Below are 18,605 nucleotides of genomic sequence, written 5' to 3' on the forward strand. Positions count from 1 at the left end.
GACCTGGCCGGCCTGTAGTAGCTACTTCACAAGAAAATATTGATAAAGTGGAAAAACTTATATTGGAAGATGGTCGAGTGAAGGTAAAATCTATAGCACAAGTAACCAGTCTCTCTATTGGTACCGTACATGATATTATCCATGACCATCTTAATATGTCAAAAGTAAGTGCAAGATGGGTCCCGCGAATGCTGACTCGGCTTCAAAAAGACATGCGTGTAGCTTGTTGTTCCGATTTTATTGACCTGTGCGGTGAAAATCCTGATGAGGTGCTGCAAATAATAGTTACTGGAGATTAAACCTGGGTTCATCATTATGACCCAGAGAGTAAACAAGAGTCCATACAGTGGCACATTAAGGGTTCAGCTCATCCCAAGAAGTTCAAGGTCATCCCTTCAGCTGGCAAGGTCATGGCCACGATATTTTGGGATTGTGAAGGAGTATTACTGATCGATTATAAAGAAAAAGGTATAAATATCACAGGACAGTACTACGCTAACATTCTACGTCAATTAAAGGATGCAATCAAAGAAAAGAGGCGAGGAAAGTTAACCAAAGGTGTTATGCTTCTGCATGACAACGCTCCCGTCCATACTGCTCATATTGCCAAGGCAGCTATTGTTGAATGTGGGTTTGAAACTGTTACTCACCCACCGTATAGTCCGGACTTAGCCCCCAGCGACTTCTTTTTGTTCCCCAATCTTAAAAAGGATCTGCGTGGAAATAAATTTTCCGATGATGAAGCATTGAAGGCGGCAGTGGAGGAGCATTTTTACACCAAAGATAAAAAATATTTTTATGCAGGATTAAAAAAAATAATTGATCGATCTTTTAAGTGTATGAACATAGGGGGGGAGTATATTGAAAAATAAAAATATCAAACTTTTCGTACTTGTTTGTTTTCATTCTCATACCGAGAATATTTTGAACACCCCTCGTATTTCTTGTAAAATTTTCCTGAAATTTCCGAGAACATTTCCAACTTTTTGGGTACTTTCCGCAACTTGCACATCTGTCGGTAATCGTAAGCAAGCAATGTACGGCACGTCGACTGTTGCCCCTGTGGCGATGGCGGTAAATCTCCACTAGGCTCGGCTAATGGCGGGTCAGGTACCACAATAATACGCCGCCGGGAACGACTGCTGCCTTATTATCAAACATATACTTCGTTTGATACAGGTTCGTATATAATCGTTAATTAGGCACATCTCTGTCGAAGAATTCGGATGTTCTGGCGAATAGGAAAATTATAAAAAGTACTTTAAGTATTTTTGTAAACAGGAATAATTAGTAAAACATAATTTTATCGGGTCTGTCGCGAATTTATTTTGTTACTTTATGTACCTTTGTTTCTCACGTTTCAACGCATAGTCGTGGTGGCGGATAACGATGATGTCCCAGCAAAATGTTAAAGCAGAGATTTATTTATAATCTGACGAATATTCTAAGATAAAGTTCATCACAAATTCAAACCATGCAAACGACACGCAACACTTACTACATCCGCGCGTGATAAAATAAATTCACGATAAACCCCATAAAATTCATTTTTAATATGTATTTAAAACGCGAAAGTTCGTTATATGCCATTCTATTTTGATACGAACAGCTATCTATATAGCGGGCGAACACACAGAGAGAGACGAGCCAGATCATCATAGCATTCTGATATTTTAACAAATCATTATTTCTGCTTAACACTATCTATTTATCAATGTTTAAGCAACTTTTAAAGCTTCCCCAATCATAAGTGTAACGACTATAAAATCAAATAGTCTTCACATAAATATTGCCGCAATGAAAAGGTGCTTTAAAAGTCAATGGTAGCGATACAATCTTACTGCCTTTTAGTTGCGAAACGGGGCAGCCTCCGGATCACCAAAGTCAACAAGGACAATTAGTGAATGGCACATCTGCTCGCATTGTGCTCCGACAAATCCGAAACATCTGACTGCTAAAGGTGCGCGGCGCGCGCGGTCGTGCTTATCATCTTTGTACTATAATCAGATATTGCTAATTTTATTCTATTATAGTTTTTATATTTCATATAGGTATTAGAACCCAAAAAGTTGACATCCACATACCTACTATATAGGTACTTATAAGTTTTAAGATTTCTAGGTATAGGTATAATATACGGAACTATGTTCATGTCAACTTTTCGGGTTCTTGAATATTTCATATTAAGCACTAGATGCCTGGGAAGTGTAAGAGTTCCAATAAAAATACGCATAATTTACAATTTGTTGTCAATATGATAATTATGATGTTTTTACCTACCTATTTACTGACCGTCTGACCTGCTATTAAGTACCTATATAATATACATATGTAGTATAACATTAATAACCATTGTTATTGTAATACCTTGCAGGAACCGCTAGGTTCTTATTTAGTGACACATTCTTTAATAAAAATAACAATTGAAACAATAATACAGCCAAGTCTGTTGCTTTTATTCCATTCTCCTATCACGTACTTACCTACTAATCCGCTTAAATGTAACCGATCTGTGCTTTTCACACCAATTGCTCCTAAACGTACCAAATTACACACATTTCTTTACACATTCACCCGACTAAGACCTTATAGACTATTACATAAAATTCATATTCGTTCACCGTAGCATTTGTATAATTTGGTGGAAATAAAATATATCAACAAATAATGCGATTTGTGTCGAAAATCGCTGGATTGACGTTTTTGTGTGTGTTTGATTGACAGCTCGGTTGTGTGCGCTTCGGCATTCCATTTGTACTGTTTCGGACATGTGGATGATCTGACAACGTGTTTGTTATAATGAGTGGCGGATTTATAATGGAAATCTGTTGTAGGTCGTATTGGCTTTTTGTACACAATATCAAATGTTGTCAGAATATATCAGTGAATGTTTCGAGGGTACAAAAATATTGTGTGGCCATGTGTTGCCATGATCCACAGGTGTAAGCTTTCAGTGCCTTTAACTATCTATGATACATACTTGTATAACATTACAAATTAATAATTAATGCCCAACAATATACTTATAACATAATTAAACACACCATCATAAACAAAAAGAAGTAATTTATAACATTTATAACAGTGTTTAAAACTGAATACGTAAAATGGAAATAGCTCCAAACTCTGCTGTGATTGCAACACTTTAATAAATAGCCTCAGCAAAAGTCACCATCTACAATTTAACAAACTAAGCGTTTAAATTATACTCCGGAGTATTTGTTCCCCAATATATTATTATAATATTATAAGAGCCGTCGCACGCGCAGCTATAAAGACGACAACCGCACCAGCAACATATTATATGTGTGTATGATAATACAGGATAATATATTAGCGGGTGATCTGCTTATCACGGTAATATATGGGGGATTAGGGCAATAAAAAGTTATTAAATAAATATATTTGTTTACTCGCTAAGTGGACGCTAGGTAAGGTTGACATGCGCATTATGCACGAATGTTTAATAATAACTTATAGTTTTGGTAACATGCTACTTTATCATCATCATCATCATCATCATCACTTTAGGGCATAGTACCTACTAGATCTTTATTATGTGTGTTAGTATGATTTAGCGGTAAGAAACAAAGTAATCACTATTTTCGCCAGTTTTTGTAGGTACTTACCTATTACTTATACATATTATGTTAAAGATACATACACGTATATAAGACTATCCTCGTTTTCAAGTGTCAATCATATCGCTAACAATACATAATCAACATATGGATATAAATCACACATTATGACGAAACAACCAAACATGTTTTACGGTTAAATTGCGGCTTGCGAGTTTTCTTACGCCTTCAAGAATTTCTACTTTTTGCCAACCCCATATATACCTATTTCAACGCTCTAAGATTACGTGCATTGACACCGGGCGAGGCTAGCCAGGACTTACCGCCGTGGCAAATGGACTGGCCCCATAATATGTAGTCCAGCTACAAAGTAGACTGGAAAATAATCTTATATTCCAGTTACTTTCAATCTTTTGTGGATGTCAGCGTAATATTTCAAGCTATACGTAAAGTTTTATAAAGAGATACGTTTAACCTTTTGCAATATGAATTTACTTCATGGATATTAGCTGGGTAATGGAATACACTTAAAAGCAATGAAAGGGGTCACTTTATATGAAAGTTCCCAAATATATTACATGTGTAAATAGATTAGCCAAAGACATCCTCTGATTTTAAACTCGTGTAATGAAATCCACCGCAAAATTCAATAAACCGTACCAACCTTCTAACAGCATGTAGTTTATAAGTAGCAATAATAATTAAAGGCGGCCGCTAACGAACGGCCCAAAACGAACAAATCGCTGACAAACGGGCTGCATTGTGTGCTACCGGTCTTAACGCTTGCGGGGGAGCGATTTCTGCTGACGGCGCAGGGTTCCGTACCTATAGCTTTCACAAAAAGTTTTCACAACAAGGTAATATCCCCAAAAGCAATTCAACTCAGTGATCTAAACGTTTGTCTATATGATAGTGTAGGTATTTTAATTTGTATTTCAATTGTTTTTTTTTTTTTTGCTTCCGATATTTTCCCACTTTTAATGTGGGACCCAGTCGACAGCCCCTTAAATGTCTTCTATATTTATTGACTGAGTATTATTAAACCACGGAAGGTACTATACTAAACTTCCTACTCGGAACTTCCTACTTCCTTCGGGTACTTAAATAAACTTCATTATTTTTAGCACTTAGAACTTAATTGTTAAACAAGCACAAACAATAGGTACTTTTATATGTTCACATTTCAATTTTTTCAAACATTTTTTACTTACTTACCTTCGTCTCAAAACTCTTACTTATGATTATCTCAGCGGAAATAAATAATACAGAGGTACTTAAATCAGGAAATTGTTTTGGTTTTCTATTTATCCGAATATAACCCTAAACATAACTAAAAGCCATGGTCCTTTGTCCAAAATATTAAACACGATGGAGAGTTTATCGACACCACGAACCTTACATTGGCCAGGCAATTCTGACCCTCACTTTGTATAGAACTCCTCCTAAAGAGGGACTCTAACACTATGGTCTTATAAAGTATTTGGAAGTAACGATTTGAAAGGTATAAATTCATTGATGTTAAGCCGTTGTGGTGAACGGCGCCATATTAAAATGTAAAAAAGAAAATAAATGTGTTTAAAACTCGGATCGGGTTGTGGTAGCCAGTAGCATCTGTGTAAATTGACTTACTTTAGTTGTCAGTAAGTAGCGATCCTGTGTCTCTATTACAATCGTCAACGTAAAATGACTTCCAGTAGTCGAAGTATATTTTATGTGTAAAGTCGTCTTTAAATTAAATTATTTCCCTTCCCTAAATTATTTGCCTATCGCTGTTTAGGTATAGGTATGCTATAAGCCCTTGCTACACGGTCGCCGACAAGCCTTCTAACCGTCTGACCTTGGTCTGTCCTTGGTCAGTTTTGGTCAAATTTTGTTGTAAACAACTGTCTACACGGTCCGGGACGGACCAAGGCCACGCGGTCTGGGGGCTTGTCGGTGACCGTGTAGCAAGGGCTTTACACGCAGCAGTGTAGCGAAAAAAACTTGTTATTTTTATAGGTTCTGATATATCTATGTTAACCCTTTATGTCAGGAACTACATTGAATCCAAATCCGGTATCGGTATCAAATACCTACATAGGCACATAATAAATTATAGTACTAAGTACAGAAGACTCACTCTCTAACAAAACGCGTCTGTTACGATCAGCACAGATATGGCCGCTAGGTGGCGACAGCGCCACACGCGGCTTATGGCTTTCCCCAAAATTGGGGCCGAACGGATGTACTTTTAGCTAGGTACCTGTAGTCGCGAAATCGCGGAGTGAGACACGCCTGACATAGGTGAATTTTTATTTAGGATTGTCTCTTTGTAGCATGAAACCAGCAGCCAACTATAATCTCATTTGCATTTTGAATTAATATTGATTATATCGTGATCATCTCTGTTGAAACTGAGGGGAGGGTGCCCTTAGATTGACAGGTTGTCATCACACGGGTGTTGTGATAGGACAGAGTCATCGCATATCGCATGACGGATGTAACAAATGTGCCCACTAATTGCCCGACAGTTTTTCTACTTCCCCTGTGCTCATTAATTTATTGCATATCGGTGTTAATCGCTTTTAACCTACCTATTGTTGAAATTTTCATAATATGATATTATGCAATTGCAGATCCTAAATAGCCACTTTTTATATAATTATTAGCATAAAATAATGTTATAGGTTTACAACGTTTTATTCTAGTCTGATTACTCATAGATGTGCGTCTGTAGGTATGTACATTAAGTCAAAAACGCTGTTTTTTTCACATATTAAACCTAACGAATCATATAAGTTAACAAGCATTTATAGATAGACCGCATATACCTACCTATACAAGAAAGATAGGTACAAACATTTTGTTTCAGGACTGAGGCAATACGGTTCTTCCTAGAAACACTCAAAACTCTCTATACCTGTACAGATGGCTATCGGCACTCCAAACACTCCAGCGAACTGATTGAGGAAAATGTGTTAGAGAATTGGTTCATATTAATCGATCCAATACAGATTATGAAATATTAATGTAATGCATGAATGTCTAAATGAGTGTTTGTACATATGCCTCGTATCAGGCGAAGCATACGATAATTTTACTAAGTATTTATGTATTAGTTTTAAATTTACCTAAAACTGGGCCTCAGCAATGAATTTTAATCATGGTGAAAAGGAGTGGAGTTGACAAGTATTAAGAGCAATTGAGAATAATTACCTATATAAATAATAATCATAATTTTAGATTTCTAAAGTAAAATAATAACAGTTCTTTATCAGAAACAAATATCCAGAGTCAATAAAACAGTGAAACTAAATGAACCCTTGAAAAACTGCGGCATTCGAAATATTAGCGTTACTATTGCTTGAACGATCGTCAAGCTTTAATTACTAGAAGTGATAATGACACATTGTGAAGTATCTTTATCAAACCAAACTAAGAGTGAAAACAACATCCTTGAGATTATGAATCCTTTATAAACAACGTATTTTCATTACATCGGAACAGTTTCAAGACAAGACTAGTGTTAATCATTTTCTTACCGTCTTTGTTGATCGTATCAAAGAGAAGATGCAGGCTATCAACGTTTTTGTGGTTTTGGTGATCGTAGCTCTTTTTGGGCTAATTTTTGCGGCACCTGCTGAAGGTAAATTACTATTTTTTTTATAATTAGTACAATAGTACAATATTTTTTATACATCATTTTAATTCTACGTCATTCGTAAATAAGTAGGTACTCCAAGTTAGACAGACCGCTTGTATGTTGATTATCTTAACTAAATGATGTACAATTTACGATTTACAAGTAAAAAATATTATTATAGACAACTTTGACACTTATGGAGAACCAGGGGAGAGGCCTTTGCCCAGCAGTGGGGCACTCAAATGGGCTAAGAAAATAAATGTTTACAAAAACGCATTACTTAATTTCTTTTTAGTTTTTTTTTTACACAACGCTTACATCAGTTCCATTAGTTACTTGTTCGTTACCTATTACCCAAACCAATGGGTCCATTATATCATTTTCATAATTTTATCAGCATTTAACGAACGCTCTCCCACGTTTGCAGAGCTATCAGGAGTTGAGCAGCTCCCCGCGATGCTGGTGCGGTCGGGGCCGGCGCAGCTGGCGCTAGGCTCGCCGCAGCCGCGCCAGTGCACCAACAGCGCCTGCGCCAACCTGTGCCGCGCGCTCGGATGGACCAACGGCTTCTGTCTCGACGCCGAGTGGTGCCTCTGCTACAACTAACCTAAAACACTGTCGCACGAGCATTCATTCATTTAACTAACACCATAAGCTTATTAACAGTTATGACAATCGTACAGTGGGTCAAATCGCGGAATCAGTAATTTCAAATAAACGCTCTAATCTATGTATGTAAAGGGATTGAAATGGAAAAATGTATTAAATAAGATCTATATCCTGAGCTTCAAATTATAATGTTTTGTAAACGGAATTTTTGTTTATTTTTTCTATGTATGTAGCTGCGAATATAAATTATACATATGTATTTGGATAATAAGCTTGAACTTAAAATCCAAGTTAAATCAGTTACGTGAGTTATAGGTAGGTACTTATTATAACTCACTTACTTAATATAATAACTGGGATTTTAATTTCAAGTTTTTTTTTAAATCAATATCCATTCGCACAATACGATCCGAAATAACGCCTGCCATTTTAAGTAATCCTCTAAATGCACAAAAGCAGGCACAAAACTATATTTTAAGTCGATTTTCTGTATCAGTTACAACGTCAAAAGAAATTAATCCAATAACTTTGTACACCTCGGGACAATCAAACTTGCAAACTTAGGGAACTAGACAAAATAGCTTATTATACCTTAAAGAAACCATACCAAATTGGACTTTATCACAGACCCCTGATGGATTAATATTGCGAAATATACGTTGGCAATTCTAACGTACTATTTGAAGATACACGGCAATAAAAACCAATAGAAATAAAGTCAATTGCAATGCTCTATGGCCTATTTCCTCCTATTCCAAATCACAAAGCATTGGACCGGAAATATGCGTTTACCTGAATCTAAAAGGTTTTTTGTGAATGTTTGAATTGAATGAAAGAGTCCATTCACGAGTAGTTTAAATGTCGCATAAACGTTGAGTTTTTTTTGCGTATTTTTGGGGTGTTTAGGGTAGTAGATGTTTATTGCAAGTTATGGTAAAAATAAAAATTGCTATTTTAAACAAAACTTAAAGAAAAGTAGAATTTGAGTTAGAAATAGGAATATTGCCATATACTTATTTGAAATGTATTATACCTAACAACATACCTACAACATGAGTTTAGTTTATTAGGCAATAGTTAAGTTAGTAGGCCGATAATTTTTAACCACTATACGTGAGATAGTTTATGCAAGGCCAGTTTCTGCCCAATAATGTGGATATTATATGTATGTTTATATTTTAAGAATAATTGTTAATAATCCTGCCTAAATGATTGTCATACTTATATATATACCTACGATTAAATTTCAATAAAACACGGCATTAAAAGTTAACTCGGCTAACCAACAGAAAAAGTAAATCAATTAACTAAGTTTTTAAAATCACATTTAACTTGACACATTCTTAACCATCCCCTATCATCAACTAATATCATTAGTCGTCCCATTTGTAGATTACACAAAAAAAAAATCTCGCCAGACAGCGTGGCACCGATCACAATGCGCCTGCGACTTTACGTCACTTTAGTTTATTCTATACTAGAAAAATAATTCATCTAGTTTTGCTATTTTCCACCTTACTCCCAACACATTTACGGATCATAATTGAAATACTGCTAAATACTTTCAAACATGTCCCGACTTTTTTTTTCAACGTAAACTTCAATTTCGTTGTCCAAGTATGAACTCTGGTACACGAATAATAGAGTTGAATCTCGTTTAGGAGGAAGATAGTAACTTAGTAAAGTGTCATCGGGCCCATTAGCCTGTCAAAGTCGGAATGTCATTCAGGGTGTAATGGATCGCTATAGGAAGGAAGTTGCAGGTAGGAATAACACTATGAATGAGGGGAGGGTCTGCGGGTTCATATTATAGTACGGTGAAGCGGTAGGGTTTTGTAACAATTACAGTGACTGCGTTTTTATTACCTACTCTTTTAAAAACTCACGTGTCTAATAGGCAATATAAGTACAGCCCTCGAGTTTAATATGTAAAGGTCTTGGAATATAATTATGAACTGAATCAGATAAACAGGTAAAATAATAGGGAGGCAAGTTTTCTAAATTTGCATTAACCTACCGACCTACACACGATTGCTGGACCTGCGTATAAGCTATATGTAACTTTGTTAGCTCCAGAATTTTACACTAATTTCCCGAAATAATTTATTATTTAAGTACTTACATATATTCAGCTTTCTCACCTACTGACATGGCTCGCATTACGTGTAGGTAGGTCCAAGTGTGTCCGATAAGCTTACACCTGGTCGGTCATTATCTTTGTTTTGGTAAACGCCATTATATTAGTAACAATAGAGAACTTAAAATGTATTATAGTACTTACTTTCTGATATGCCGTAGAAACCACGATGTTTGAAAAAACTTGTAAATATTTGTCACAAACTATTTGTTATACAATACATATTAGTTAGTGGTGACTGTTTCAACCGCCTTGTTCTATATTGAAACGAAAAAAAAATAACTTTAACATCATTGTTAGTAGGTAATTGCCTAAGATACAATACAACGATCACCAAATATTACGACATAAAAGTACAGTGGGAAAAAATCCTCGTTGCCTTACCCCTCATACAAAACAAAACAAAATATTATTATACTACAGCTTGGTAGCTGCAAATTGTTGCTTACCATCATCCAAACAGTAATCAGTTGTAAAATGGTACAATATCAAACAGCTTCAACATGAAATAAGCTTTAAAACCAGCCAATAAAGTTTATTTTAGCCTGCTACGGAAACATTAGCAGTTTTTACAAGTAGCGCCAGGCCACGGTGACCCATACCTTGAGCCCAGTCAATAACTTCTGAAATATACATATTTTTTGTATTTTTTCAATATAGATTTTTCTGTTTGCTTGCATCGCATTATGTATCTAGAATTTCAGTATATTTACTATATTGCACTGATAGTAAACCAAACTTGAATATTCGAGACCCTGTTTTCATTAAAAAAAACGTGTTTATAATTTTTATCCTAATATGCCTTATAGAAATGATTGTTAGCTTATATGTTACTTACGTTATTACATCAAATTACGTTTCGTTTAAGTTTAAATCAGAATTTATTCAGGACTCACATGTGAGTCACTGGCCCTGCGGAACTGTTTGAGCATGACCCATACGCTGAGTCGCTGGCCCTGAATGGGTTAAGTACTTACATTCAGCTTTCTCACCTACTGACATGGCTCGCATTACGTGTAGGTAGGAAAGAGAAACTAGATGCGTGAGATCAGTCACTGTTAAACTAATGATGCCTACGTCATTAGTTATGGTGGACGTAGGGATGAGGTAAGTGACTATAAGGTATCGATATAAAACACTAAAATTTTTGTGTGGCAAACGATGGTTTCTTACAAAGATTATCGCTTTAACTTCCGTAATAGGTGCGTAATATCAAATCAGAGATGGGAAAATTATAAAACCACTAAAACTACTACATACGTAGTTGAAAAAATGTTGCTTACAATTCCAAAGCCAATTCTGACTTTCCATAAAGTGGACACTCTAAAAATATTACACAATCGTTTTATTTTATCATCCTTGGGAGGAATGAAGTTTAAATGGGTTGAACTTATGTTGTTTTTCAAGTTTGGTACTGGTTTTTTTAGTTGTACACAAATACCTACCTTTTTTGTCCTTTTAGGCCTTAGGCACAAAATAGTGGCTAATCGTAAACATACTGTTATTGTCATATTAATTTACTGATGTGATATGCAGAGATTATGTTGGTCACCCTTATCCTAAAGGTCATTACCTGAACATTAGTCAGATATGACTAGAAATAAAAACACACATATAGGTATATCGATAAATAAAATATCACATTCCATACCTACGCATAATCCGTCAGTGCTGTATTGATACAAAACCTAAACACAACCTTTGGCTACCGGTTTATACTCTATACTACTCTATAGCCACACTTTTATTACCAGGATTATACACCAGCCGATCATTTTGAGCCCTATGATATTAGCCAGAGAGTCAAGTATCGGTTACCTGGTAATCAGTTTTGGATTTTTTCTATAGAGTTATTAAAGTAGAATTTATAATACTTTTGTGAAGTCGATTAATTTAGTGCGGAGGTGACCGGATGCGGGCCGATGAGGTGTGAACTTGAATTGGGCTTTATTGTAGTACTAATCTATGTGGTTATTAATTATGGGATGTGCGGTATATAAAGGTAGGTACATATGTACGTGGAGTTAATGATGCGTACCTACTTGGCAGCGGTTGTTAACAACGCTAAAGATAATATTACGCTCTGCATCAACTATCTTCTAAATTATCGTTTATGTATATATGTACCTATAAGTACATGTGTACGTATGTATTTATATCTAAAATCACATTGCACATTATTATTTTTTCATATTAAGTATGTTACCAATTTTATTACAATTTTTAATACGTTTTGAAGTTCTTTACCGTAAGTAATCAGAAGATTAATAAAAGCTGAATCATTGAAATAGCAATGAAATTGTTTTGAAACGTTTGAGAATTTCAGTTATGAAAAGGGATTTCATTCAACAAAATGCCCTAATTAGGGTTCCGTACCCAAAGGGTAAAAACGGGACCCTATTACTAAGACTCCGCTGTCCGTCCGTCCGTCCGTCTGTCACCAGGCTGTATCTCACGAACCTTGATAGCTAGACAGTTGAAATTTTCACAGATGATGTGTTTCTGTTGCCGCTATAACAACAAATACTAAAAACAGAATAAAATAAAGATTTAAGTGGGGCTCCCATACAACAAACGTGATTTTTGACCGAAGTTAAGCAACGTCGGGCGGGGTCAGTACTTGGATGGGTGACCGTTTTTTTGCTTGTTTTGCTCTATTTTTTGTTGATGGTGCGGAACCCTCCGTGCGCGAGTCCGACTCGCACTTGGCCGGTTTTTTTTTCTTCTTTTTAGTGTTCCGTACAAAACTTTGTTCACGGAACACTTATGGGATCACTTCGGTCTTGCAAATCGGTTATATGTATTTATTTAGTTGACATGTAATTCTGTACTGTAGATTGTAGGTATAAACATATAAGTTGCGATTAAGACGGACTCTATCAACTGATAAGAGAAGCGTTGTTAGTAATTATTACACTTTTTGTCAGTATAACTGTCACAGCCCCACACTTAAGAAAAACTGTCTAAATGGTAAAATTGAAACAATAACAACCTGTCCCTGACAGGTCTATGGTATCGTTTCCTCCTAAAATACCCAGGCCTTGTTTGCACTCAAAATATCCTGTTGTCATGCGATACTTTAAAACTTTCTCACCTAAAATACAATGTATTATTTTTATACCCACTGCATGTCTCTATAAATACTTCCAGCGCTTGACTATTTTTAACATTTGACTAGTGAATATCTAAAGATTTTGTTATCAATTGGCAATGTATTTATTTCTAAAACATAACATTTCTTACGTTACACAAACCTAGAAATTAAATTTGCATTTTCCTATTCTGATCAAGGTTCTTGAAGAGTAGGCACCTGATTTGTTTTATCTTTCAAAAACAAAATTAATTGTATTGCCTTTAAACTATCAGAGTTAAAATACACCAACCCAAGTTTTTATGAACACTATCGCGTTCCAAGTAACGTTATTTTAATTAGCATTGTCACTCGCGTCACGCATCAAGATCTTATCAATATCGGTGAAGATTTAGAACGTTTCAATCAACCGAAACCTCCGACAATAACTATCCAACAGAAACAGACTCAAAAATCCATTAAACCTACGCCATAAATAAATAGGACGTAAATAAATAAATACACGTATAAATCCGTAGTTATTTATGTCATTGCGGCGATGAAGATTTTTAATGACGGACGGACGGATTGTTGGTAATAAAATGAGGTATGTCCGTGGGTTTTTATGAATCAGCGTTTCGAGTAAACGTCAAATATTTGGATCCAGTTGATAGATTGGTCCGTTGTGCTCTAGAGAAAATTGGGTTATTGGAGATAAACCTTAAACCTCAAGCATAATTGCGATACTAAGCGTCTATAGTGCCCTATGGGTGGTCATCATTCAACGGTCTCAAATAGTCGATGGTAGTCAAACTGTTTTTATTTTCATTTTCGTTATGTAGAATTATTATAATTATGTTATTAAATAATTTAAATAAACTCAATCATCCGTGTAATTTCAGTGTTAAGAGTCCGCAGGAAGCTCAGCCCAATGTCACCTTCCCATACAAACGGAGTTTCGTTCTCATTTTAAAACTATCGTGTTTGATTGTAATGAAACTTTCCACATACAATGACATGAGGTATATCTAGTCATGTAATTAGTTTATATAACTCCTGATTATAAAACAAAAGAAATAAAGTAAAAACAAGTTTTGTATGAAAAACATATTCACTGTATTTTTTAACTATGGTATCTGAAGCTACATTAAGTACAGGACTAGATATACCTTATCCTATTGTAAGTACTAAGTTTCAGAGCCATCCAGTAAGTCGTTTTAAAATGAGAGCGTACGAGTAACTATGATAACAGTTGCAATGATAACGACACATCTTTCCCTAACATTACATTAAAAATATATTAAAATTAACTATAAACTAAATTAAAACTAAACTTAAAAAGGCCACAACCTAGTCAAACAACTCGTCCCGCGCCCTTCCCGACGCAAAGGTGCCCATCACGCTCGCCGCATTGCATTGTTTGATTGGAGAACCGAGCTTGCTGGGGACTCTTAAGGTGAATTCTTAAAGTATTTTAGGCCATCTCTTAGGCCAGAGAAAACGATTAAGATCCGAAATTCATATGTGCCTTTAAGAATGTATCGAACAATAAGACAATACATATTACATATTTAAGGCACTGTTTTCCCCTTGAGACGTCGAACCTTTATACAAGCAGGCACAACAACCTCTCATTTACATGCAATAAAAACTAGCTCCACGTGATTAATGGCCGCCTGCCTCGTTAAATGCATAATTTACTGCATTTTAAAACTGTTTAATACCTCCTTTATCGTCCTTGGTTAGGTTGTGTTTTATTATAAGGGAGGAATATTTGGGTCTATTGTTTTTAAGGTCTAAACTAAACGTAGTGTTGAAGAATCATAATTTTTCAGTTGTAAATGCGTAAATTGAACAAGTACTTATAAATACATTTAAAACTAGATAAAAGTTATAAATAAACTAGCGATTCGCCCTGGCATCGCACGTGTTAACAAATTATACACCTAAACCTTCCTCAAGAATCCCTAATACAAACACAACAAAAACCAAAAAATTCAAAATAACTAGATAATTACATTATTTATTATTTTACTATTGAGTAAGTTAAATCTGTGATTTGATGATAATATTAAGTGCTGCAAATGATTGGAAACATTAGGATGTGTAGGTATTTCCCACAAAATAATCATGACATCCGTTTGATTTTTTACTTTTATTATTCTGGCAAATAAAATTGATAATATGAATTTTCCGACATTCCTTCATTTACATTTCAGGTTGCAAATAATTTTATCAGTAATTCCAGTTTATTCTATTTTATTCAGCGTAATGAAATAATATATCCAATTACATGGAATATGGCTGTTATGAGCGATAACACCGGCAATCAATTCGCGGCAATAATTGTTATGGTGTTGTTGGCGATTTTATTAAAATTAATAACGGCTCGTAAAGCCGACCGCGGCTTACGGCGGGTCTTATGACTTATTGAACCTGTTACCCCGCAGTTACGCATTCCAGTGAGTCTAATGACAAGGGCTAATTCAAATTTACATTTTGATGACAAAATTATATCTAAATGATGTCGTTTTGTTGTCATTCGCCCATACGTCTTGCTTTCCTAGTTAAACTTAAAACTAGATTACATTAGATTGAGATTTATTTTTTTCAAAAAATTTCAACTATTTATTATATTACTACAATTTCTGTGTCACCTCAGTGACGAAATTGTAAAAACCGATAGCGTATCAGAGGGGCTACCGCGAAAACCGAAATTCGCAAATTGCGGGGATCTTCCTCTTTTACTCCAATGAAGGCGTAATTAGAGTGACAGAGAAAGATTCCCGCAATTTGCGAACTTCGATTTTCGCGGTTATAGTCCACAGAAGTAAACTGAGGAATTGATGGGTAAGGAACAGATGACATCCCAGGCAGGGCCCGACCTTGATACATGATAAATTGATAATCGATCATAGTTTATATTTGACCAAAAATGAGATGGCGAAACGACCTGGACTCATTCTGTGGCAACTGGCGGGAGCATGCACAAAGCCGTGACGAGTGGCGAACTAAAGACAGGGAAGGCCTTTGCCCAGCAGTGGGACACACTACAGGCTATAAAAAAAGTTTATATTTGACCATATTTGACTCACCAATGACATAACCTACCCTACCTTTAAATATAACATTTGTATGAGGCTCTATAGCCGGTCGAACCTTCCTTGTCCGTACATGTACCTATTGGCGCGAACGAAAAGCACGGGAAAATAATACCTAACAAAATGACGATTGTACATACATAAATCTTGCCCAATCTGAGTACAAAGTGAATCTGACTCAATTAAATTTTTGTATTTTATAGACTTACCGAGTAGGAAACGAGATAATGTTTAGCTAGGTTGACTCCAAATTAATCAACCTTATTCGAAAAAAGTCGTGATTAGTGTTTCTTTGTTTTACGCCCAACGGAACGTCTTTACGATGCCGTTAAAACTATCTGGTCTACAAACTGGCTGTATTGGCCACAATAAAACTTAATTTAAATCGGTTTTTAATGACGTTTTGTTAGCTAACAGATTTTATGACGGAGTATATGGAAAGTCCAAGTAAGACGTAGTCAAAGAGTGAGGTATATTGCTCAAATTCTAAGTAGCTCCTCTATGAGAGTGGTTTAACTTCATAAAAGTTTTTGCAGGTGAGTTACAAGTTAGGCCATTATCGATTTCCAAGGATATTTATTCCTCGGGTGACTATTTAAATGATTTAACTTTTTTAAATGCACATATAACAGATTTTGATTTATCTGCTTGCCATTTTATACCAAAACATTAATCTTTCAGAGCTTACAGGATTTTCAGGTTTTTCTTTTTGATCTTACAGCTCATTTGTAATCGTCAGTGTAATCCCGTTTGTAAAGAATACGTTATTAATTAGGCATGGACAGTGTGTGTAGTAAATCACTGGACGGACAGACGGACGCAGTAAATCTACTGACGCGTGTCACTCACCGCAGAGCGTCGCTGTTTCTCGATAATACGGATTCTGGAATGAAAAAGCGCTATATGGAACGAGTTAGACGATGATAACCTCATAATGACGACAATTTACCGATGTGTGTTTATGAGCGCCGATTTAAAAAAGTATACATGTGTACCTATGTTTGTTACAGTAGGCCTAGCACATGATTGGCCCGTCTTTTTCTAACTATGTTAATTAAAGAGGGACAGGTTGTCTTTCTCGCCGCGAGATACCTACTGTCGCGCCAAGCATGTGCTAACCCTGCAGTTCTATATCATGTTGGTCGCTTGACTCCCCAGAACTATAAAACTATAGAATAATAATAAAAAATTGTAAAAAAATATTGGCAGGATAGCGCGTTAAAATAGTATCGCCACATTTGTAACTGACGCATGTGTTAAACATATATATATTAATATAATTATTTAAAATATCTTTCCTTATAATTTATAATCTGGAATAATACAAACACACACCTTGGAACAAATTAATCTGATTGCGAATCAACAAGTCATTTCAAAGCGGGAACATGGCAACATCGTCATCAGAATACGGCCGCCTGCTTGTGTGGCCGTGTTGCGTTTGATGCACCCACTAAATATTATGTCTTCAATAGATAAATTACAATAATAGTTACAACATAAGTACCTAATTAAGTTGTCATGTATCTAACTTGTTTAGGCTGCTTTACATAAACGTGCATTAAAGCTATACGCTATTACCTAGTCGACTGAGCGCTAAATAATTCAATGGCAACCTACGAGTATCTCTATAATCACAAGTCAACCACCATAACAAGTAATAATTTGAAATCTATCCCGGCGTATTTCCCTGTCTAATTGAATATGAAACATGTATTTATAAATAAATAAATAAATAAATAAATAAATAAATATTAAATAAATATTATAGGACTGTTTTACACAGATTGACTAAGTTCCACAGTAAGCTCAAGATGGCTTGTGTTGTGGGTACTCAGACAACGATATATATAATATACAAATACATAAATACATAGAAAACACCCAAGACTCAGGAACAAATATCTGTGTTAATCACACAAATAAATGCCCTTACCAGGATTCGAACCCAGGACCGCGGCTAAATAAATATATAAATAATAAATAAATAAATATAATATATAAATATATGTATGTTTGTGATACTTTAAAAATCTTAGTTCAGCGGAATCATTTATATTTTCAATTCCCAAAATACATTATTTCAGGTAATTATTGAGATTACTAGCAACTTACGAGTAACAAGTATCAGCGCACAGTCCTGAAACTCCACACGGCCCTAAATCAGGAGCGCTCAAAACAAGCGGCGTGTAAGAGGCAGATAAATCAGGCCCAAATCCGGGAACATGATCCCGCAGAGGAATCACACCAAATTGCGTAACATACTTACCCCCACTTTAAAATGTAGTCATAAATAAAAGGTAGACGCACCTTATCGCGAACCGCCACAACAAATGAAAGAATACCTCCCCAGCACCCTCAGCCCTCCCAAGAATAACGCCCTCTCGCTCCAGAAAAGAGGGAACCGTATTTCGCGTCTCACTTCAATATGGAACAGTAAAGCGCTGTTTTACATTTATAACTACAAGCCACATTCGCAAGTGAC

The 18,605-nt window shown here is 35.6% G+C and overlaps 1 protein-coding gene across 1 annotated transcript; it reads left to right on the forward strand.

The window, feature by feature from the left end:
* The first annotated feature begins 7,045 nt into the window (after positions 1–7,045).
* Positions 7,046–7,853, forward strand: LOC134653275 (defensin-like). The gene is made up of 2 exons (XM_063508602.1): positions 7,046–7,206; positions 7,631–7,853. Exons 1-2 carry the CDS (start codon positions 7,131–7,133, stop codon positions 7,807–7,809), a joined length of 255 nt encoding a protein of 84 aa, XP_063364672.1. The 5' UTR covers positions 7,046–7,130; the 3' UTR covers positions 7,810–7,853.
* Positions 7,854–18,605: the final 10,752 nt, after the last annotated feature.

Source organism: Cydia amplana, chromosome 1 (genome assembly GCF_948474715.1).
Source record: "Cydia amplana chromosome 1, ilCydAmpl1.1, whole genome shotgun sequence".
Lineage (NCBI taxonomy): Eukaryota > Metazoa > Arthropoda > Insecta > Lepidoptera > Tortricidae > Cydia > Cydia amplana.